Source organism: Lontra canadensis, unplaced genomic scaffold (genome assembly GCF_010015895.1).
Source record: "Lontra canadensis isolate GAN:19392208 unplaced genomic scaffold, GSC_riverotter_1.0 scaffold30, whole genome shotgun sequence".
NCBI classification, from domain to species: domain Eukaryota; kingdom Metazoa; phylum Chordata; class Mammalia; order Carnivora; family Mustelidae; genus Lontra; species Lontra canadensis.
The window spans coordinates 894,987-918,885 of NW_022631024.1; the positions used below are offsets into that span (position 1 = coordinate 894,987).

The window sequence follows — 23,899 nt, forward strand, 5'->3', positions numbered from 1 at the left end:
ATTCCCTGCATTAGCCCTCAGAGTTCAAGCCAGATGTGTCCATGCACAATGGTATCTAATCACTCAGGTCTAGTTCTAAGTGCAGACAATATGGTGGGGTCTTGCTTTATTTTTCTAGTGTCCATGGGGGATTGATGACAGCCAAATGGAGCTGTTGTTAATGGTTTTGGTCCTTTATGTTGGGTCTCTCCTTTGAGAGGAGTGGCTTGATTTATTTCTCTGACACTGGTGGATCAGGAAGGATTGCTTACCCTCAGATGCTGGTGCAGATGCAGACATGTGTGGGGTTGTGGGGGTCTCTTGTCCAGGAGGTGTCTATTGAGTGAACTCTGTGGCAAGGGGACAGGTAGTGGAGGGCTCTTAGCCTCTGCTCTGGACTCCTGGGGCTGTGCCTCTGCTTGTTCCTGGCTGAGGGACCTTGGGCCCATCCTCTAACCTCCCTGGGCCTGTTTTCTTAGTAGGAAAACAGGGGTAGCAAAGTTCACCTCCTTCTCCTCCACCCCCACCCCTGAGTTATTTTAAGGGTTAAATGAGATATAGGCTTGCATAATGCCTGGCAGAGAGTATGAGCTTAAGACATTCCATTTGTTTACCTTCCCTCCTGTTGACTTAGAGACACAGGTGTAGATGGCTGTGAGGAGCATGGCTCTTGTCTCCGAGTCCTGTAATCTTTCTCAGTCCCAAGATTTGCTTTCTGTTAGGAGGTTGTATTGTGTTTCCGAGTCACCTCCCAGCCCAGGCCTACAGGGTGATCAGCTGGCCATCTTTTGCTCTCTGTCTGGAGTGGCTTCGGGTGACCCGAGAAGCACCCTCTGGCTAGGTGTCCGAACCAGGCTGTGATGACAGCTGGGGGCTGTTGGTCCATTGGGCCTCCTTAAATGGATGGTGGTGTAATGTTCCCAGGGGAGTCCCCACAGTGAGGCGTGCTGGCTTGGGATGGTGGAAAACTGACTTGGGTTAGGTATCATCAAAGAAGGTGACTGAAGGTAAGTGGGAGGAATCCCCCCACGGAAGCAGCTCCCACGTGGGTGAGAATGTCAGGTACCTGGTGACCTTGGTCTGAGTCTTGGCTGAACACAGTCATTTTGATAGGACCTGCCCTCTTGTCCTAAGGATGGGCTCCGTGGATTTAAAGACAGCACACAGGGCTGTTGAACTTGGGTTTACTTGATTTTGCTGGAACTGCAGCAATTTCTAATACCCTGTAATTTGCCTGTGTTTGAAACATGACCCGGTGTGGCCACACTGTTATTTTCTGCCTAGGAAACATTCCTCAGAATGTCTCTGACCTTAGTGTTGGTGACACTTGTCATCTGTGCTTCCCTTTCCTTTCCCAGGCATCTACCACCTGGTTCAGGTCCCATTCGGAAGGGAGAGTGTGTCTGGACAATTACAGTAGCTCCCGAACTGATTCCTCCCTGTTTGTTATTTCTTGCCCTCCTTATTTATTCTGTATGCTTTTTCTGAGGTCTTTTTTGGTGGAACTTAACATTTGATTGTCACTTTCCTGCTTAAAAGCTTAGGCACTGCCCACCGGGTTCCTGTCAGATTCTTAAGCGTGTGATTTATGATCCCGCAGAGTCTGGGGCCAGTCTGCCCTCCAGGCCCTGGTTCCTGCCTATAGCTCCCCCGGATGGCTCATGTCCACGTCCTGTCCACAAGGATGGTCTGCAGCTGTGTCTGTGCACCTCAGCCCGGGGCAGGGTTGCTGACGCAGCGTTCCACGCCAGAAGGTGTTTCTCTTCCGTTAAGTGGCTCTTCCCCACTGTTTATACAGCCATGCCCAGTACTCTCTGTACAGCCCGGCCACCTGGACAGGTGGTCCTTTGTTTTCCAGTGCATGCCGGGGGTGAATTTAACTGGTTTCCTTGTAACCACATAGCTATGAGGAGAGCTGGAGTTTCAAGCCAGGCGCTCTGCCGTCCTACAAAGCCCGTCTGACCGTCCTCTCTGGAGCCTTCCTCAGCGGGCAGTTACTCTCACTTTCCCTGGGACTCAGGCACTGCAGGTTTCTGCTCTGTCATGTGTTTCGCACATTATATCATGTTGCTGTTTGTCCTGGGTCTGTGCCACACCCCATACTCCACCCTAACACTCGATCCCTCAAGTTGGCTCTTGCCGGCTCGCTTTCCCCCCCGCATCTAGGATCGTACCTGACACTCAGGGGGAGCTCCGTGTTTGTTTGGACAGATACATGAATGAATGGATTTTTCTTTCTACATCCTCTAATTCGTGGTTTGGAGGAGGATAGTACCCTGGTAATTAGGCTACTTAACTCTCCTGTGTGTTGGAAAACATCTCTCTTTTGCTCTATAGAAAAAATAGAAAGTGATAATTATTTTGTCCCATTCCCCCTGCCATCTCATAGAGACAAGCACGTGTTTTTTACTACTTGAAGAAAGTCGCTTAAAACATTTAATTATGTATGTAAGAGGAATATAATCTTTAGCTAAGTTTTGTCAAACAACAGCTATTCCTAGGAGTGGCTTTGAAGATAGGTGAGCCCTCCCTTGGTCTGGTAGCAACCCCCGGCAACCTTAACAACAACAACAACAACAACAACAACAACAACGTAATGATCTTCACTTTGGACAGTGGGTGTTCTTCTCTAGCATATGTGAAGCATAAATTTCATGATAAAAAAGATTTATTGATCTCTTGTATATGGGCTGCTTCAAGACAAGCCTCTGTGCCTTCCCAGGCAGGCCCATATCCCATAGCCAATGTGGCGCCTGCCGTGGGGATGCCTTCTTCTTGTTGGCAGACGGGTAAGGTTGTAAGATTTTTTCCTCACTCATTCCTTGACTTTTTCCCTTCCTCTGTCTCTGCCCCTCCGCTGCCTGAACCTGGTCTGAAATCCCTGCACTTGGCTTTATTCACAGGGCTCATGTCTGCCTCTGAGCTCAGAATGTCTGGAGGGCCAGACTGACCGGTGTCAGAGCTCTTTTCTCATGTGTCCCTCCTTGCTGTCTTTTTTTCCTACTTTCCTCGCCTGATTACTTAGTTGCAGAACTCCTTTGACCTGCTTTGGTTTAGGAAGTCCTATTCCTGCTTTTTCTTTTACTCTTCAGGCTGTGGTCAGAATCTTGGCTGTCTAGTGCCTTTTTCTTTGCCAATGAGTCCGTTAACCTTGGGAATAAAATCCCCCACATCCAGTCTGAGTCACGTCAGTGGAAATGTGGGAATCAGCTCTGGAGCAACCCAGTAGCCAGGTGGCCGTCAAGCCTGGAAATGCATCTGCACTGTGGGGTGAGAGCTGGGTACACTGCGGCCTTCTCAAAAGGATGCTGTGGGGAAAGCCTCATCTCAGGTTTTGGAGAGTTCTACAGAAAAAAATTTTTTGAGAGGGGGCATTTTTAGCTCCTTTGTGTTAAGGTACGGATTCCTGAACCAACACAACAGTGTAAGGCCAATAAGAGTAGTATTGACAGAATACTGTCTATGCATCCCTTACAAAGAGAAGCTCTCCTTTATTTATTTGACACAGACAGAGAGACAGCGAGAGAGGGGATGCAAGCAGGGGGAGCGAGAGAGGAAGAAGCAGGCTTCCCGCTGAGCAAGGAGCTGGATGTGGGGCTCGATCCCTGGACCCTGGGATCATGACCTGAGCCAAAGGGAGATGCCTAATGACTGAGCCACCCAGGCTCCCCCAAGGAAAAAGTTTTTTTGAGCAAGTGTGACCTCTTTGAATATGGTCACATTTTTCTTCCTAATTTAACAAATTTCCTCATCTTGGGTTTGTTTTAGGTTTGGGTTGAAGGTTTAAGGACATCTCAACCCTCAAATAGAGGGTATATGCGTCACACATCATGGCCTGTGGGGATGCTCTGTAAGAGGATGGTTTGAACTTGGGGAGCTCATGGAAGTTGAAATGTACTTCTGTTTCCTCTTTTTAATTTGGCGAGTTTAGAATCTATAGTGCTTAACTTATTTCCCCTTGGGTATTTTGGGGACTCTAAAAATGGTAGGTTCTCTCTGAAGGAAGATTCAAATTCCCATGTGCACACACAAAATTTGCACATGATTTTTGGCACATGGGTCTTGTGGTTTCCTGAGAAAGAGTCCCTGTTACAGAGGAATGGCAAACTTTAATTTTTGAGGCAAGGACACCTTTAGTCTTATTAAATGTGCAAGGTTTTTTTTTTTTAATAGATTTTATTTATTTATTTTATTTATTTATTTATTTAATTAATTTATTTATTTTATAGAACGGGGGTAGAGAGGGGTGAGAGAGGAGAAGAGAGAATCTCAGGCAGGCTCTGTGCTCAGTGCAGAGCCCAATATGGGGCTTGATCTCATGACCCTGAGATCATGACCTGAGCCAAAATCAAGAGTTGATTAACTAACTGTGTTACTGAGGTGCCCCTAAAGACTTTAAAAAAAAAAAATTTTATCATTATTTTTTTGGCAGGCAGCAAAGCAAAGTTGATTGTGCGATAGTGTAAAGCTCCCAAAGACGGAGGGGACCCGAGAGGGTTGCCCATGATTTATTACTTAAGTAATCTCTATACCCACTCCACAACCCAAAAATCAAGAGTTGCATGCTCCACCGACTGAGCCAGCCAGATGCCTCAAGGTACAAGGCTTCTTAAGCACAGCCGAATGCTGTGGGCTGCCGGTATAGACCCCATATAGCCCCTTGGCACTTGCCATTGGTGGTTGAGTCCTGCCTTGTTCTTTCCTCATTTAAAGGTTGTTGCCCTTGAAAATCTTTGCTTGGGGATGGTGTTTCATCAACATGTATTTGGTCCCCTAGTAAATATTCAGCTTTGTATAGTATACTGTTTCCTCCAGGTCGTTGTTCTGAAAACCAGAAATGCCCCTTCTTTAAACTTTAACTTGTTTTATTGAATACAGAGTGCATTCCGTATACACAGTATTGTGTCAGATGGTGCACAAGACCATGGAAATTAGAACCAGGATTTTTTTTTTAAAGATCTTATTTGATTTAATTAATTAATTAATATTAACATATATTATTTGCCCCAGGGGGACAGGTCTGTGAGTCATCAGTCTTACATAATTCACAGTGCTCACCATAGCACATACCCTTCCCAATGTCCATCACCCAGCCACCCTATCCCTCCCCCATGACCCCCCAGCAACCATCAGTTTGTTTCCCGAGATTAAGAGTCTCTTAAGATTGTCTCCCTCCCAATCCCATCTTGTTTCATTTTTTGCCTACTTACCCCTATCCCCTCTTAAATACCTCATATCAGAGAGATAATATGATAATTTTCTTTCTCTGATTGACTTATTTTGCTTAGCATAATACCCTCTAGTTCCACGTTGTTGCAAATGGCAAGATTTCGTTTTTGATGGCTGCATAGTATTCCATTGTGTATATATACCACATCTTCTTTATCCATTAATCTGTTGATGGACATCTAGGTTCTTTCCATATTTTGGCTATTGTGGACATTGCTGCTATAAACATTGGGGTGCACGTGCCCCTTTGGATTACTACATTTGTATTTTTAGGGTAAATACCCAGTAGTGCGATCGCTAGGTCATAGGTAGCTCTATTTTCAACTTTTTGAGGAACCTCCATGCTGTTTTCCAGAGTGACTGCACCAGCTTGCATTCCCAACAGTGTAGGAGGGTTCCCCTTTCTCCGCATCCTCGCCAACATCTGTTGCTTCCTGACTTGTTAATTTTAGCCATTCTGACTGGTGTGACAAGGTATCTCATTGTGGTTTTGATTTGTATTTCCCTGATGCTGAGTGATGTTGAGCACTTTTTCATGTGTCTGTTGGCCGTCTGGATGTCTTCTTTGCAGAAATGTCTGTTTATGTCCTCTTCCCCTTTCTTGATTGGATTATTTGTTCTTTGGGTGTTGAGTTTGATAAGTTCTTTATAGATTTTGGATACTAGCCCTTTATCTGATATGTCGTTTGCAAATATCTTCTCCCATTCTGTCAGTTGTCTTTTGGTTTTGCTGACTGCTTCCTTTGCTGTGCAAAAGCTTCTTATTTTGATGAAGTCCCAATAGTTCATTTTTGCCCTTGCTTCCCTTGCCTTTGGCAATGTTTCTAGGAAGAAGTTGCTGCAGCTGAGGTTGAAGAGGTTGCTCCTGTGTTCTCCTCAAGGATTTTGGTGGATTCCTGCCTCACATTGAGGTCTTTCATCCATTTTGAGTCTATTTTTGTGTGTGGTATAAGGATATGGTCTAGTTTCATTCTTCTGCATATGGCTGTCCAGTTTTCCCAACACCATTTGTTGAATAGACTGCCTTTTTTCCATTGGACATACTTTCCTGCTTTGTAGGAGATTAGTTGACCATAGAGTTGAGGGTCTATTTCTGGGCTCTCTATTCTGTTCCATTGATCTATGTGTCTGTTTTTGTGCCAGTACCATACTGTCTTGATGAATATAGCTTTGTAATAGAGCTTGAAGTCTGGAATTGTGATGCCACAAGCTTTGGTTTTCTTTTTCAACATTCCTCTGACTATTTGGGGTCTTTTCTGGTTCCATATAAATTTTAGGATTATTTGTTCCATTTTTTTGAAAAACACTGATGGTATTTTGATTGGGATTGCATTAAATGTGTAGATTCCTTTAAGTAGCATAGACACTTTCACAATAGTTGTTCTTCCAATCCATGAGCATGGAATATTTTTCCATTTCTTTGTGTCTTCCTCAATTTCTTTCATGAGTACTTTATAGTTTTCTGGAGTACAGAGTCTTTGCCTCTTTGGTTAGGTTTATTCCTAGGTATCTTATGGCTTTGGGTGCAGTTGTAAATGGGATTGACTCCTTAATTTCTCTTTCTTCTGTCTTGCTGTTGGTATATAGAAATGCAAATGATTTTTGTGCATTGATTTTAAGATTTTATTTTTAAGTAATCCCTACATCAAATGTGGGATTCCATCCCAGAACCTTCAGATGGAGAGTCGCAATGCTCTACCGACTGAGCCAGCCAGGCGCCCTTAGAACCAGGTTTTAAGATGAATGAATGGTACAGTTAGGAGGTGTTAGTTGAAGGGTGGGAAAGAACTAACATTTATTAAGGGATTGTACTAGGCACATTATGTATTTTCTTTCATCTATATGCCCTCCATGTTCTAGATGGGAAAATGGGGGCTCAGAGAGATTGGGTGTCTAACCCCAGGCCTGGAGAAGAGCAAAGCCAGAATTCAAGCCCAGTCATTTGGACTCTAGCCCTACATCTCCCTTCTTTGCCTCTTCTGTTACAGATCAGAGTGGGTGGAGTGGGTTAGGGTAGGAAGAGCATAGAGAGGAGGACCTGCGGTAGAGGGTCCTCAGGTTAACTTCATGATCTTTACGAAACTTCACTTATCCTCTATTGATTACCAATCATAATATAAGCTTTTTCTCAACTGGTCTTTTTTTCTGCTTGTCTTCTCCATCACTTACCTTCTTATGGGATGCACAAGGAGGAGCACCAAGGTTATGTAACACAGCTTTAGAATGGAAACCAAAGACCTGAATTCTGCACATTTCCACTTGAGTGACCATGCATGCCACTTCTAAGCCTTCTTTCTGACACAGACAACTTGGGTGGTCTCTGAGAGGCTTTATGCCCCAGACCCTCTTGTGATTTTGGTGCAGAAGTATCAGTGGAGGAATGCCTTTATTTAGTTTTCAATGGACACAGTGGGTCGGGGGAGGCAAAAAAAGAGCAAGTTTTTAGGTAGGGTCACATTTTCTTTGAATATGTGCTTTTAGGGGAGCTTTAGTCTGTGTTTTAGACAGCTGTCTGCCTGAGCTTTTGAATCCTCCAGATGGCCTGCACAGACCTGACTAGCCACAGAGGCAGAACCTTTGTGTTGTAAGTCTTAGGAATCATTCAGTTAGGGACAAGTTTTTGAAAATACCTCTCCTCCTTTATGTGCCAGGCTGTCCCACAGCCTTGTTTCTCCTGTTGGCAAATTCAGTCATTCTTCTCAAGTTGTTCCAGCATCCTTTGCTCCCCTCCTTCATTCTGTGTGGAATTCTGTTACAACTCATATTGCATTGCCCTGTAGAGGTTTTCATGCCCATATGCCCAGCTAGACTGAATCCCTTAAACACGATTTTCAAGTGTTTGGTAGCACTTTGTTTGGTAGCTCTGTTCTGTTTAGTAGCTCCACATTAGCACGTGAGGCTCAGTATGTGGTTGAAACAGAGTATCATCCTGAGAACGGGATCATGTTTAAATTCATTTGAGAATGGGAGAAAAATCTTTGCTCCCAAGAATCACAAGAATGTCTGGAGAGGTGATTGCTAGTCTGGAGAGTCTTAGAAAAAGCCAGTAACAGACATTGGGATCTTAGCCAAAGAATGTGAACTTGGGCTCCTTCATTTTGACTTCATTTGTGCTTTGATGAGGTCTTCTTTTGCATCAAGTCCGTAGGGGGATATTACTTGAAGGACAGGTTTTCCAATAGAAACTCTAGGGAAATATTTTCAGTTTCTAAACAATTTTGTTAGTCTACAAATAAAGCTTTGAAACAGATGGTTTCTTTACCTCATAAGAAATGGTCCAGAATCCAGTGTAGGAAAAGGTAAGAAGTTCAGAGAGGATGTTAACCTAGAAACCATGGGCTGGTGGGCCTTTGGGAGCTTGGAGATACTTGTGCAGGCAACCTTGGAGGCTTGGGACAATATTTGTGATAGGGATCCCAGGGCCGAGGTAGGAGGGAAGGAGGATTGAGCCTTCCTACTAATAAGCAAGTAGGGTCCTGGAACTCAGGAAATATAGTTAAGATCTGTTTGAATAACTCTACAGGGGGAAAAAAAAGATCAAATTCTGTGGCTTAAAGTTTTCTATTGTTGATATCACTGTTTCCTATCTCGATTTAAAAAATTATATAGACATTTTTATAATTACATGTTTTTGTCAGCCTTTGTGTGGTAATAGCTCTGAAAATTCAAAGGTTTGCAACGAAATTAATTTCTAGGTCACGGTACGTGTCAGTGGCTGTGAGTCAGTTGCTACGGCTCTTGTCCACCAGGATTCCATTCTGAAGGCGCAGCCCCCGTTGGGACAGCCGCCGTTGGAATAGGAGAGCTGGTGACAAGGTTGCAGTGTCTGCTCCCATCTGGTGTGTGTATCATATTCACTCGCATGCCATTGGGCGGAGCAAGTCACATTGCCCAGCCAAAAGGCCGAGGGGTGGGGGGGTGTGCCCCCCTGTGCACGGTTACTTGGCAATAGTAAGAATGTATAATCCTCTTAAAGGAAGGAAGTTAACTGCAAATGATAATACCATCCCCCATATGTTTGTGTCCTTTCCTTGGTCACTGAACACTATTTAGTTGCATTGGTTCAGACCGATCATTTTCAAATGTTTTAAGTACATTTCCTCCCTATTATGTGTATTTCAATTTTAGATAACTTGGGGGGATAATTAGGGAAACTGACCTCTCTCCAGGGAGTGATGTGGTGCATCACTGTGTGTTTTCAAGTGTTCTTGAGTATGTCAGTGCTGGGAGTGCTGCTGTATGTGTGTCTTTACATTAGCTGGAGTCTTCCACAGTCTGAATGATGGGGTGATATTAGGTATCAGGATCTTCTTTCTGAATTTACTGTGTCACATTGTTTGCTGCTTTTAAAAAAAAAAAAAACCAAAACTATTGATATCTAATTCATCTATCCTAAAAATCACCATTTTATAGCAAAGTTTAAGCCACAGAAACTGATCTTCTTTTTCCCCCCCGTAGAGTTATTCAAACACATCTTAACTATACAGTTGAGTGGCTTTAGTATATTCACATAACTGTGCACACATCATTACTATCTCATTCCAGAATATTTTTGTCACCCCAGAAAGAAGCCCCACACCCCTTAAGCAGTCACTCCCTGTTCTCCCTTCCCTCAAGTCCCTGACAACCAAAAGTCTCTTTTGTGTCTCTGGATTTGCCTCTTGTGGACATTTCCTATGAATGGAATGATACATGTGGTCTGTGCTGCCTGGCTTCTTTCACGTAATGTTTTCAAGGTTCACTGTTGATGTTTTCTGATGTAAACCCTTTAAAATGTTTAGGAACTTTACTTGTGTGTTGTGTGCCCCTCCCCCCACATTCTCTTCAGAAGTCTCATCATATCTAAGCCTGGTTCCTGGAAAAGTCTGCCATGGGAGTTGTATTGGTTTTTTAAAAATTTTAAAATTCCATTGTGGTTAACATACGATGTTCTGTTAGTTTCAGGTGTACACTACAGTGATTACTCGGCGCTCATCACAGTTAGTGCACTCTTGATCCCCTTCATCTATATCACCTCCCCACCCCGCACCTTTCCCTCTGGTAACCATCAGTTTGTTCTCTGTAATTAAGAGTCTGGTTTTTGTGTGTCTCTCCTCTTATTTGTTCATTTGTTTTGTTTCTTAAATTCCACACAGGAGTGCAACCATATGGTCGTTGTCTTTTTCTGACTGACTTATTTCATTCAGCATTATACCTTCTGAATCCATCCATGTTGTTGCAGATGGCAAGATCTCATTCTTTCTCATGGCTGAGTAGTATTTCCATTGTATATGTCTACCTCATCTTCTGTATCCATTCATCTATAGGTGGACCCTGGGATTGCTTCCATATCTGGGCTATTATAGTTAATGCTGCTATAAACATTGGGGTGCACATAACTTTGTGAATTAGTGTTTTCATTCTTTGGGTAAATATTCAGTAGTGGAATTACTGGGTCATATGGTGATTCTATTTTTAATTTTTGGGGACCCTCCGTACTACTTTGCACAGTGGCTGTGCCAGTTTGCATTCCCATCAACAGTGCACAGGGTTCCTTTCTCCACATCCTCGCCAACACTTGTTGGTTCTTCTGTTTTTTTAGTTTAGCCGCTCTTTTTTTTTTTTTTTTAAGATTTTATTGATTTGTTTGGCAGAGAGCACAAGCAGGGGGAGCAGCAGGTAGAGGTAGAGGGAGAAGCAGGCTCCCAGCTGAACAAGGAGCCCTGAGATTGTGACCTGAGCCAAGGGCAGATGCCCAACTGACTGAGCCACCCAGGCACCCCAAGTTTAACCATTCTGACAGGTATGAAGTGATGATCTCATTATGGTTTTGAATTGCATTTCCCTGATGATGAATGATGGTGAATTATCTTTTCACGCATCTGTCGACCATGTATATATCTTCTTTGGAGAAATGTCTGTTCATGTCTTCTGCCCATTTTTATTTTGGATTATTGTTATTATATTTGGTGTTGACTTGTGTAAGTTCCTTGTATATTTTGGATATTAACCCCTTATCAGATATATAATTTCCAACTATCTTCTCCCATTTGGTGGGTTATCTTTTTGTTTTGTTGATGGTTTCTTTTGCTGTGCCAAAGTGTTTTTATTTTGGTGTAGTCCCAGTAGTTTAGTTTTGCTTTTGTTTCCCTTGCCAAAGGAGACCTTTCTATAAAAATGTTTCTATGACTGATGTTAAAGAGAGTACTGCCTATGTTTTCTTCTAGGAAATTCATGGTTTTGGAAATTCTTCTAGGAAATTCATCTTGAGTTTATTTTTGTGTATGATATAAGAAATTGGTCCAGTTTTGTTCTTTTGCATGTAGCTGTCCAGTTCTTCCAACCCATTTGTTGAAGAGACTGTCTTTTTCCTATTGCATATTCTTGCCTCCCTGGTCATAGATTAATTGACCATATAATCATGGTTTTATTTCTGGGCTCTCTATTCTGATCCACTGATGTTATCTGTTTTTGTGCCAGTAACATACTGTTTTGATAACTATGGCTTTGTCATACATCTTGAAATCTGGAATCGTGATACCTCCAGCTTTGTTTTTCAAGATAGTTTTGGCTGTTTGGGGTCTTTGTGGTTCCATGCAAATTTTAGGATTATTTGTTCTAGTTCTGTGAAAAATACTGTTGGTATTTTGCTAGGAATTTCATTAAATCTATAGATTGCTTTGGGTCGTATGGGCATTTTAACAGTATTTGTTCTTCCAGTCCATGAGCATGGAATATTTTTCCATCTGTGTCGATCTTCAGTTTCTTTCATCAGTGTTTTCTAGTTTTCAGAGTACAGATCTTTTACCCCCTTGGTTAAGTTTATCCCTAGGTATTTCATTATTTTTGGTACAATTGTAAATGAGATTGTTTCCTTAATTTTTCTTTCTGAAACTTCATTATTAGTGTGTAGAAATGCAACTGCAAAAAAGTTTCATTTCTTAGGAACTTTATACTTTTTTTAAAGGTTTTTTTTTAAAGATTTTATTTATTTATTTGACAGAGAAAGAGAAATCACAAGTAGGCAGAGAGGCAGGGAGAGAGAGGAGGGAAGCAGGCTCCCCGCTGAGCAGAGAGCCCTATGCGGGGCTCAATCCCAGGACCCTGAGATCATGACCTGAGCCAAAGGCAGAGGCTTAACCCACTGAGCCACCCAGGTGCACCTTTTTAAAGGTTTTTTAAAGATAATTTATTTGAGAGAGAGAGAGGGAGAAAGGGAGGGTGGGTCCCTCACAGACCCTATGCTGGGAGCCAAGCCCGGCGCTGGGAGCCAAGCCCGGCTCTGGGAGCCAAGCCCAACACAGGGCTCAATATCATAACCCTGAGATCATGACCTGAGCCAAAACCAATGGTCAGATGCTCATCCAGCCGAGCCACCCCCATGCCCCTTAGGAGCTTTACTTTTATTTCTTAATTTTACTTAGAGATTTTTTTTAAAGATTTTATTTATTTATTTGACAGAGAGAGATGGCGAGAGAGAGGGAACACAAGCAGGGGGAGTAGGAAAGGGAGAAGCAGGCTTCCTGCTGAGCAGGGAGCCTGATGCAGGGCTCTATCCTAGGACCCTGGGATCATGACCTTAGCCAAAGGCAGACACTTAACGACTGAGCCACCCAGGTGCCCCTTACTTAGGGATTTTAATGGAACAGCTGATACCAATTCATTACCAGCGAATGATACCAATAAGCCTTTTGGTAGTTGTACAAGGACATGATTATATCCAACAATGATTATATAATCATTTAATGTAATAAGTTGTATTAATACATTTCCTAATGTTAAATTATTCTTGATTTCCTCGAACATATTTGACTTGATCCTGGTGTATTCTTCTTTTTAAAAATTCTTTTAATATACCAATTGCTGTTACTTTATTGATAATGTTTATACTTATATCTAATTTCCTTTTCTGTCCTAATATTTGGATATCAGATATAGTTCATTCTCATAAAATGATTTAAAAGTTTTCTCTATTTTTTTTATGTGTCTTAGAGGATTTGAATAAAACCGCACTTAATCCTTGATGTTCACTGGAACTCAGCTGTACCCACCATGGGGCTTTGCTTACTTTTTGCTAAAAGTTCTCTGACAACAGTTCTGTGGTTATTTAGATTTTCTACCTTATTTAGATTTAGATTTTCTATTTAGATTTAGATTTTCTGCCTTAACTATTTATTATAGTTATATATATTATATATTATAAATATATATTATATATATAAGTTATATCTATATAAATTATCTATATAAATTATTATATATTTATATATAAATAATATATCATTATATATTATAAATCTAAATAACTATTATTTAGATTTAGATTTTCTACCTTAACTAAATTTCGTTTTGGCCATGTATTTTCCTAGAAAGGCATCTATCTCATATAGACGTCCAAGTTTATTGGCATAGTTATTCTTGGCATGTCCATATAGTTTATAACCATACATAGAGGTAAAATTTAAATATTGTTTACTCCCTCTCTCCCCGCTGTCCCTTCTGTATTGATCAGCTTTCCTAAGTTACTTTATCTAACTCGTCTTTTAGGAAGCTTGTACTTTTTACTCTTTTCCATTTTCAATTTATACTTTTAACTTTTTATTCCCTATTCTAGTTTTGACTTTTTTTTTTTTTTTAAATGGGAACACAAAGTAGATGTGGCCCAAAGGGCTCTATTTCGTGGGATAAATCTTTTCCAAGTACATGTATTTATCTGCTCCTGAGGACTGTGCTTCTTTCTTCGTGTTTTGGTCTTCTTGGGTCTGAATGGTGAGTTTACACAGGCTGGGTGTGTTTTTAGGTTTTCTTGTGTCTGATGAGGTAATGCAGGTCTACCATTTGCCTCCTATCAGAACAAGTGAACCGTTGGATCCCCTCTCTTTCTCCATGATGTTAGAATTGTCTTCTCGGATCAGAGATTGAGTCAAGTGATCAGCTGACAGGTAAACTGAGTGATCTGTCAGTGGGGAAAAGAGAAGGAAGAAAGCCAGGGTCCTGGTTAGTTGCTCTGGACACTTGGCTTCATCTCCCTCTGGGTCTGGATGGGGTGTAGCGTGGCTTCCTTCTTGTTTCTGGTATTCTCCCCATCTCAGGAGAGCCTGTCTCCTTCAGTTCGTAGTCTTGCCTGCCATGTGCTTGGTGGACCCTCGCAGGGCAGCTCTCCAGCCGCCTTCACGTACCTCTGACCTTTGACTTGCATTTGCGTCTCTCCCCTTCATGGAGAGAGGAAGCCGTGAGGGTAGGCCTTGCTCTACTGGTGGTCCTCACGTGGACTCTCTGCCCGTGCAGGGCTTCCCCTTGCCCGCAGCAGCCAGCCACACTGGTGGTCCTTCTCTGCCCCACTGCTGACCCTTCACTTACCTATCTCCCCGGAAGAAGCACTTTTCAAGTTAAGAGTATACACGAGGGCTTCAGGGCATTTTCTGCTTCTTTGATAACCTTGATAACCTTAAGTGACCTCAGGGACATGGGTTAAAAGATACCTCCTAGTTCTTTCCTCACTTGTGTCCCAATTAGATCCAGTAGAAAACCTTTGGAAGTTTTGGCATTTGGATGGCATTCTTGCCTGATTTCCAGTCTGGTCCGATTTCAGACACTGCTTTGCTTTTTCTTTTTCCCCCCACTGCTCTTTTTCATTCTCTGGGTTGTTAAGTTAGTATCTGGAGAATGGAAAGAAGGAGGAAGCAAAAGTGCATGTGGCCAGCTCATGGAGTTTATCTAGGAGTCTAGATTTGTAATGTTTAAATGAGTGTGTAACATTCCTATGAATGTAAACATGATCATTTCCTGGTTATTGAGCGCTTGGGATTTTTCCAGGGTTCACTCTGCATTCTTTGCTCTGTTATGAGCATCTTTGAACAGAACATTTCAGGATTTTCCCTTTGACTATATTCTCTAAAGTGGGCTTAAGTTCAGCTTTACAGCAAAGTCAACAGTCAAGAGCATTCTGTTCAGTTTGTGTAGGACATATTCATTCTTCAAGCATCTCCCGTGTGCTTGGTGGGGCGGTGGGGGTGGGGGACGGGAAATGGTGACAAGTCAGGTACCATACGCGCTTTCTCCCCTTCAGTTTAAGGACGTCTTATGTCAAGCTCTTGTGAAACTAGATCATCATGTTGCTCACATTCCTCTAATATTATCAAAAAGAGAAGTTAGAGTACTTAAGCATGACTTTTTTTTTTTTAAGTTCTCATTTTAGTCACCCTGTGCTCATCACAAGTGCCCTCTTTAATCCCCATCACCTCTTCCACCCATCCCCCACCCACCTCCCCTCCGGTGACCATCAGTTTGTTCTCTGTAGAGTTAAGAGTAGGTTTCTTGACCATACTGGCTGCTAATATATACCACTTTCTTTCCATAAACCATATGTTTAATGTAATATAGTTTTGCCATTGACTTACGTTAATTTAATAATCTATCTCATGACTGGCTGACTACAATGGTAGATCTTATAACTGAAATTCTTTGAACCAGCGGGGTTTCTGAAGCACCTTATGTATGTGTTTCCCTTCCTAGGTAGAAAGGGTAGAGGGGGGAAAAGAAATTCACTTATAACTGAAACCTGCATAAGTGAGAATTGATATTTTGGAGCAATGAGGACTTTTCATTTATTTGTCAACTATGTAGTTGTAATTTCCTCAAGGGGTAATGTAGCTACCGTGAAGTCATTAAGGAAAGTGTATTTGAGGCACCAACTATGACTTTTTTTTAAAGATTTTATTTATTTATTTGACAGAGATCACAAGTAGGCAGAGAGGCAGGCAGAGAGAGAGAGAGGAGGAAGCAGGCTCCCTGCCGAGCAGAGAGCCCGATGTGGGACTCAATCCCAGGACCCTGAGATCATGACCCGAGCCGAAGGCAGAGGCTTAACCCACTGAGCCACCCAGGCACCTCACCAACTGTGACTCTTGATACAATTTTTATTTTCAGCAGCATTTATTAAGTGTCTACTGTGAATCAGCTGCATGGACTCTAGGGGGATGCATACTTGCAGACAGGTTGATCTCACTTTTTTTTTTTTAAGTATATTAGTAGTGGTGTAGCACCCACTCTGTTCCAGGCACTGTTCCAATTGCTTCCATACCGTAACTAACTCAATCCCATTATACCCATTTTGTAAATGAGGAAACTAGGGCATGGAGAGATTAAGAAGCTTGCAGAAGTCACACTGCTTGTAAATAGTGGAACTGGGCTTCAGAACTGCCTAGTCGTTGCTAGGCTTAGTTTCCTTGTCCTTCAGCAGACATTTACTGGGTCCCTTCTATTGGCAAGGGGTTGAACTGGATCATTTCTAAGACTCGGTAATTCATCAGGTACTTCCTGAGTACCTACAATTGCCAGAGGATAGAGGAGTGAATGAGATGAAAGTCTCTGCTCTTGTCCAACCGTCAGTCAACACATAATAAGTTTTTAGATAATGATAGTCTGTGACTAACATAAAGTCAGGGAAGGGACTGGAAAGTGATAGAGGGGTGCAGGGATCGTTTTCGATTTTGTGGGCTGAGAAGGCCTCCCTGAGTCCACGTCATTTGAGCAGAAACTTATTTGAAAAGAGAAGCCAAGGGCTCCTGGGTGGCTCAGTTGGTTAAGCAACTGCCTTCGGCTCAGGTCATGGTCCCAGAGTCCTGGGATCAAGTCCCACATTGGGCTCCCAGCTCCATGGGGAGTCTGCTTCTCCCTCTGACCTCCCCTCTCATGCTCTCTCTCACTCTGTCTCTCTCTCTCTCTCTCAAAATAAATAAATAAAAATCTTAAAAAAAAAAAAAAAAGAAAAGAGAAGCCAACCACATGGAAATGTGAGGGGAGAGGAGTGATCCAGGGAGAGTGGCAGCAAACAGGGGAGCCCCGAGGTCTAAAAGGGCCAAGCCCTGCATCCGGAGCGGGATGAGCTAGGGGAGAATGGCAGTGATGAGGTCAGGGAGAATATGAGGCCCCGTTGGCCGTTACGGGTTATGGGAGGGAGTTTGGGTTTCCTTCCGAATGTGATTGGATGTCTTGGAGAGTTTTGAGCAGGGGAGTGGCATGCTTTGATTTTTCAAAGAGCTCTTTGGCTGCAGGGTGGAAGCCTGACTGTAGGGCAGCGAAAATGAAGCAGGAGGCTTTTGTGTTGCACCAAGGATTCTCAGTTCTTGCATCCTGTGATTCATTCTGGTTAGGAAGGTGCTGCCTTTCCACAGTATCTGCTCGAGAACTTAGGTCTCTTTGTTTAGCACACCTGCTGCTAGAGGACTCGGACCCCTGTCCTTTTCCTCCTATGATTCTCCTATTTTCCCTCCATGTTTACTTCTCATGGGGCCTGTATCTTGAGGGGGGAGTCACTTGGGGGCATAACTTGTATTAAGATCCTCAGGGAAATGTTAGCTTTCCCTGATTGGCTTTAAAATCAGAAGCTTCATATTTACCCAAAAGGATTTATGGCCAGATATTGGAGATATGGGGCGCTGTTTGGTTGGAAAAGCCACACCAAAGGTATTCAGCTTGCTAAGAACCTGAACCCAGCACTAGAAACCTGGGTTCAGTTCTTAGCATAATGATGCCAAGCTTCACTGGGACGCGATGCCTGACCTTCTGGTCTGTCTCCTTCTCCATAGAGATGTTATGTGTCTTGCTAACCTCACGAGCTGCGTGAGCTGCGAAGAAATGAGAACGTGGAAGCATTGTGTACACTTGTGCCATGGAAAGCCCAGCTGGCAGGATCCAGTTTTAGGAAATTGTAGACATTTGTAGGTCATTGGCTGTTTGTATGTGCTTACATGTTGGCCCATGAAACACCCAATAGTAAGGGTGTGAATGTTTGCCTGGTCACACAGTCCTAGGAGGAAAGAATCCTCACTGTGGTAAGATCTGTTTGACTGACTCTCCCCTCCCCTCCCATCCCCTCCCCCACCTCCTCACCTCCCGTGAACTGACTTGAGAACAAGCTAACTTCCCGCTGTCTGGCGGAGACATCTCAGACCTTTGTGTGAGCTGTTTTTGGAAAGTTGTTGGCAGAGGGCCCCAGAGCAAAGGTCAGGCGAGTTGGCTTGGAGTCACAGAGAGACCTGCAGAGACAGACGGCACACACAGACAGGTGCACACCCACCCCCACACACACACAGGTAAACAAGGCACAGTCATAGTAGTCATAGTTGTTCGGGACTCAGCGGTGTTTGTGGATGTTACATATGTAAATAAATGATTTAAAACTGTGAAAGCTGCTTCAGGGGAAGTATCTTCAAAGTTTTGAGAAGATTGACTAATTCTGTCAGGGGGCAGATGGAGGAAAGACCTGTATTTCGAGAGCGGGGGGCATTTGAAAGATGCCAGTGAGATCCTTGGAGACTGCCACGTAAGCAAGAGGGGTGATTTTGCCAGCAAAGGTGGGGGGTCCGAAACGGCATGGTGGGTTCTGGAACTGATGCCATGAGAAAGAAGGCTGGTAAGATCCTTTGAGGCCAGATGGTGGAAAGCTGCTGTCAGAGCCCATGGTGGCTTATCTGACTGAAGATTTTGAGTTCTTTCTTTCTCTTGTGCGATGTGCTGCCATCGCTGGAGTCTCTCTGTGGCGGGTGTTGATGAAATGTCAGCAAGGGGGGCCCTGCGGTTCCTTGCGCGGTGCCTTGCCCCCGAGGTCAGTGTTTCAGTATTACTTACTGACACAAGGAGATACGATGATTATCACAGAGTTCTGGAGAAGAGGTCCTTTTCGGATCTGCAGACATGGGGGTAGGGACTGTGCGTGCCTGGTGGCGTCTGTCTGCCGACAGAGCGGTCAGATCAGCAGCTGCTTGACTCCGCAGTCATGTCCACACTGAGAGCCGCTGCCATGGGCTTTGACAAGCTCCTGGGCTGAGGAGAGGTGGAGAGTGGGGTCTATTCCCGCGAGTATCTTCTGTGAAAATGGTATCTGTTCAGTAATTACAGAAATATTTTTATGTTGTATAAATATGCATGTGATTAAATTCTCTAGTCAGTAGAAATGAAGACAAAGGAAGGTGCCTTATCTGTTTACTTACCATCATCTACCGAGTTGGGTGACATTGCCCTTGACTCCAGCCCATACTTCCTGCTGCCTTGTCACTGCCCTTTTCCCAGATGTCCCATGATCATAGAGCTCGTGGATGGGACTGCTGGTTGACCTCTCGGTTCCTCTGTGTTCTTTTATCTGAGGGCTAAGTCAAATCCAACCTACATACGAGAAGAGAGAATTCAAGGAAAGCATCTCCCTGCCCCCAACTTGTGATCCGCTGACCAACAGGTCAAGAATGTTTCCAAGTCCTTTTCCATGGTGTCGTGTCACTTTCTTGCCTTATTCCTGTCTTTGCCTCCTGATGAATCTACGGTAACATTCAGATGCATTCACATCTACTGCTAGACAAGGCTTTGTCTGTTATTAAACCTAAAAACCAAAAAACATGAGACTGAACCTTTTTTGGATATTGTAGGAACATAACTTAATCAAGTGCCTTTCTCCTATGGCCTAGACAGAAAGAGCTCCATAATTTTAAAAAATGTTGCTTCTCTTTTTCTTCTGGCATTTGTACCTCCCCCCCGCTTTAAAGCTTTTATATCGCAGACAGATTTACACATATACGAAAGAGGAGGGAACTGTGTCATGAACCTGCAAGTCCCAGCTTCAGTAGTAATCAACTTTGAGGCATATCTTGTATCATCTCTATCCCTGTTTACCTATCCTTCATTATTTTGAAGCAAATACCACACGTCCTATCATATAATCCATGAATATTTTAGCATATATTCCAAAAAGATGAAGGCTTTGTAAAACCATAGTACTTCTGTTATCATGCCTGATAATTCCTTAATATCCTCAAATAACTGATCAATATTCACATTTCCCTGAATATAACAAAACCTGTTAACACTTTGTTTTAATTGGGATCCACTACAGTTGTTGATAGGTCCCCTGAATTGCTTTGCATCTCTAGGTGCTCCTCAATTTTTTTTTTTCTCTCCTTGCAGTTCACTTATTGAAGAAACTGGGTCTGTGGTTCTCTTTAATTTCACACAGTGTGGCTTCTGCCATTTGCACCCTTATAGTGTGGTCTAACATCTCCCTCCCTCCTCTGTATTTCCTATGACTGTGGTGTTGTGTCTTAGAGATTTGTTCAGGATTCAGATCCAGTTGTTGGCAGGCATGCTTTTTAGGTGGCGGCGTGAACTTCTTTCAGGAGGCACGTAACGTTTACTTGTCTCTTTGTGATGGTTGATTGACTTCTTAAATGTGCCGAGTATTTAAGAGGGTTCACAACTGTTACTGTTTCCATGGGCCCAGGTGGTGGTCTTGAGAAAGGGGAAGAAAGAATGCCCTTGTGGTGTGCTCCCGGCGAAGTCTGACGATGGCGGGGGCTGGTAGGTCCTGTGTCCCTGGGCTGGGGTTCCTCCAGTGCTCGCTGGAAGATGAGTTGGTGTACATTTGACATAGAGCACTCCCAGAGTTTGTTTCCCTCAGTCCCAGAAGACCTGTTCACTCAAGAAACATTTAGCAAGGAGAGGCTCAATTTCTTTGGATGTTGCCTTTTGTATGTAGAGGTGTTTCTTGGTTTGGCTACATGAGCTGATGTTTTGCTGATGTTCTCCCGATGATGTGTTTTCATTTAATTGTAAGGTGACTCTCTTCTTCTTTCAGGATCTCATTTTGCCCAATGGTGGCACTCCTGCAGGTACTTCGAGTCCCGCTTCTTCATCTTCCCTTCTCAACAGACTTCAGCTTGATGATGACATCGATGGTGAGACCAGAGATCTCTTTGTCACCGTTGATGATCCCAAGAAGCATGTCTGTACGATGGAGACCTACATTACTTATAGGATCACCACCAAAGTAGGTCCCTTCATTATCTTCTGCCCCTGTGGAATGGTTTTGGTGAACTGGAGACCTGCTTTCATGATTCCTGCCTTCCTTTCTCCCTCCCTTTGTAGGACTGTGTTCACCTTCGTTCCAGTGGTGGATGTGGCTTTTTGAGAGCGCAAATGTATTCAGATGAAAAGGATTTGATGTGAATTTTTTGCTTTGAAATGACAGAGAAGTTGTGACTATAGTCTTTCAAGCATTTAATCCTGCTACCTTCACTTATTTTTGGTCATGATACTTTTTAGGCTGTTAGTATCACTTTACTATTGAAATTTATGAATGAATCTTTGTATCATCCTAAATGTCTGGTGGGACCATGGTTGTAATTTGGTGTAATTGGAGTGGATCATAGGGGAGGGACGTAAGAGAAGGATGGGAATGAAGATTGGTTGTCTTTCTGCTATGGGCCACGTGGGTAGTGGGCAGGGGCCTGAGATTGACCGGCTTAATGTTCACAGCAACCCTCAAAGATAGATCTTGTAGTTATAATTTTAGAGATGAGGAAACTGAAGCAGAAACTTTAAGTAACTTGTTCGTGGTTACAGGGTTGGTAACCAGGATTCTAACTTCAATTTTTAGGACTGTCAATCCAACATTTTTATTTTCAAACCCATACTCTTAAACCTAATTCCATTTTTTTTAAGATTTTTTTTTTAAGATTTTGTTTATTTATTTGACGGACAAAGATCACAAGTAGGCAGAGAGGCAGGCAGAGAGAGAGGGGAAAGCCGGCTCCCCGCTGAGCAGAGAGCCCGATGTGGGGCTCGATCCCAGGATCCTGGGATCATGACCTGAGCCAAAGGCAGAGGCTTTAATTCACTGAGCCACCTAGGTACCCCCTTTTTAAAGATTTTAAAGGTTTTTTAAAAAAAGATTTTATTTAGTTATTTGTCAGAGAGAGCGAGAGAGAGAGAGAGCGAGCACACAAGCAGGAGGAGCAGCAGGCAGAGGCAGGCTTCCTGGTGAGCCAGGAACCCAATGTAGGACACGATCCCAGGATCCTGGGATCATGACCTGAGCTAAGGCATGGTGGCTTTCATCTTACATGACAGCTTAACTTACTGAGCCACCCAGGCGTCCCATATACAATATCTTTTCTCTGTGGACATGTAAGCCTTTCTCAGATATTTCTTTGATATTCCTGCCCTCTCCTTTCTGCACCTGGTTCACATTTGAAAACTTGTCTCTGTATGTGTGCACACGCACGTGCGTGCACGCAGTCTTCCCCCATACCCCGGGCTGCTGGGTGCCTGCTGTTTCCAAGGCATTTGGCTAGGTGCTTAGAGGTATGTTAAATCTTCAGAGGTTCTAGGTTGATATATGTATTCCCATGAACTATTTCCACTCCTCTCCCGTCACCCCAGCCCCAGGGTCAACTTATTTTTTACCCTGTAGTCAGCGAAATGGAAAACCTGTTTTTCTTGAACTTATGCTCTAAACTGCTGAAGGACAAGGTCACTTCGTCCCTGGCACAGCAGCGCTTGCTCTCCTACACATGTTGCCCCCCTGCCTGACTCCACTGCCCTGTAGCAGACTTCCCCCACCTCCCGCAAGGCTAATCCTACAGGACCTCTGTTCTCCAGTCACAGGCCAACTGACTCGTGCGCTCTCCTGTGCTGCCTCTCTTTCCTTCTTTCCTTACTCTTTTCCCTTGGTGTTCTTGTTTCTGTCCCTTTTTCCTGGGGTCGATATCCTGTAAGTCAGAACTCTTCCAACTTCCAGTTCCAGGTTTCCTTCGGCTATGATGCCACTACCTCTTGGTGAACTTTTTGCAGAATTAAGTTTTACTTCTTACTGTCAATTCTATCTCAAACCAGAGTCCCTTTGTTTTCCCGTTGCAGGTAGCAACACCAGGTTTAAAATCTTGGTGGTGCATATGGAACCTTCTTTCTAAACACTGCATTAAAGCATAGCTATGCCCCATGTTGCAACACAGCCTGTGGGGTGTGGGGATGAGAGGGAGAGGACACACAGGAACGCAGGGTCTCACACACCAATCTTCCCCCGGGTTCTCCGCTTCTGCTGTGGTTCTCTAGTGAAGTTCATGGTCACAGGACGAGGTTGTACAAATAGTTTATAACTTTGAGCTCTGATTCCCCTGTCCTAATTCAGATTTCTGATGACCAAAGCTGGACAAAGTACAGAGCTGCTTTTCCCTGAACTAAAATGAACCTAAAGCATTCTCCACCCAAATCTAAGTCATGGGTGCCTTTCCTCTGCAGTGGTGGGGAACCCGGCCGGGAACTGCCCGGCCTTCTCAGTGCATGTGGATCCTGGCTCCTTTCTCTGCAGGCTCCTAGGAAGTGTCTTCATCATAATAACTAATTACTGACCACTTACCATCTGCTTGTACTTTTTGGTCATAGAAACTTTTTTCTTTATATAAGTAATATGTGCTTATTGCAGAGAAACTAGAAAACTCAAGGAAGCTGAAACAATAAAAGAATACCTATAAGCTCACCAGCCAGAAATAATCATTTATAAATTTCTGAACTGTTTGTCTCTGTCCATTTACAGAAATGAGTATTTTGTATGCTGCCCATTCCCTTCATGTGTTGGGCGTCTTTCTGGGCTAGTAAATGCCCAGAAATTATGTTATCATTTCTTTCTTTCTTTTTTTTTTTTTTAAGATTTATTTACTTGAGAGAAGGTAGGGGGGTGGGAGGGGCGGAGGGAGAGAGAGGATCTCAAGCAGACTCCCCATGGAGCATGGAGCCCAGCTGTGCTGTTGTCTTCTAAGACCGCAGCAGCGTCCTGCTCTGTGGATGAGCCATCAGTTTATTTTGTGCTTTAAACATATTGTCAGTTCGTCCTCATAATCAGGGAGGCGGGTATTGGTGGCACTTTTCCTTTGCAGATGAGGAA

General features: G+C 43.4%; 1 protein-coding gene across 1 annotated transcript in view; it reads left to right on the forward strand.

The window, feature by feature from the left end:
- The window catches only part of SNX30 (sorting nexin family member 30), a 104,609-nt gene that overhangs the window by 29,765 nt on the left and 50,945 nt on the right, over positions 1–23,899 (forward strand). The window contains exon 2 of the mRNA XM_032865622.1: positions 20,813–21,004. Coding sequence (XP_032721513.1) covers positions 20,813–21,004 — 192 coding nt within the window. The remainder of the gene's footprint in view (positions 1–20,812; positions 21,005–23,899) is intronic.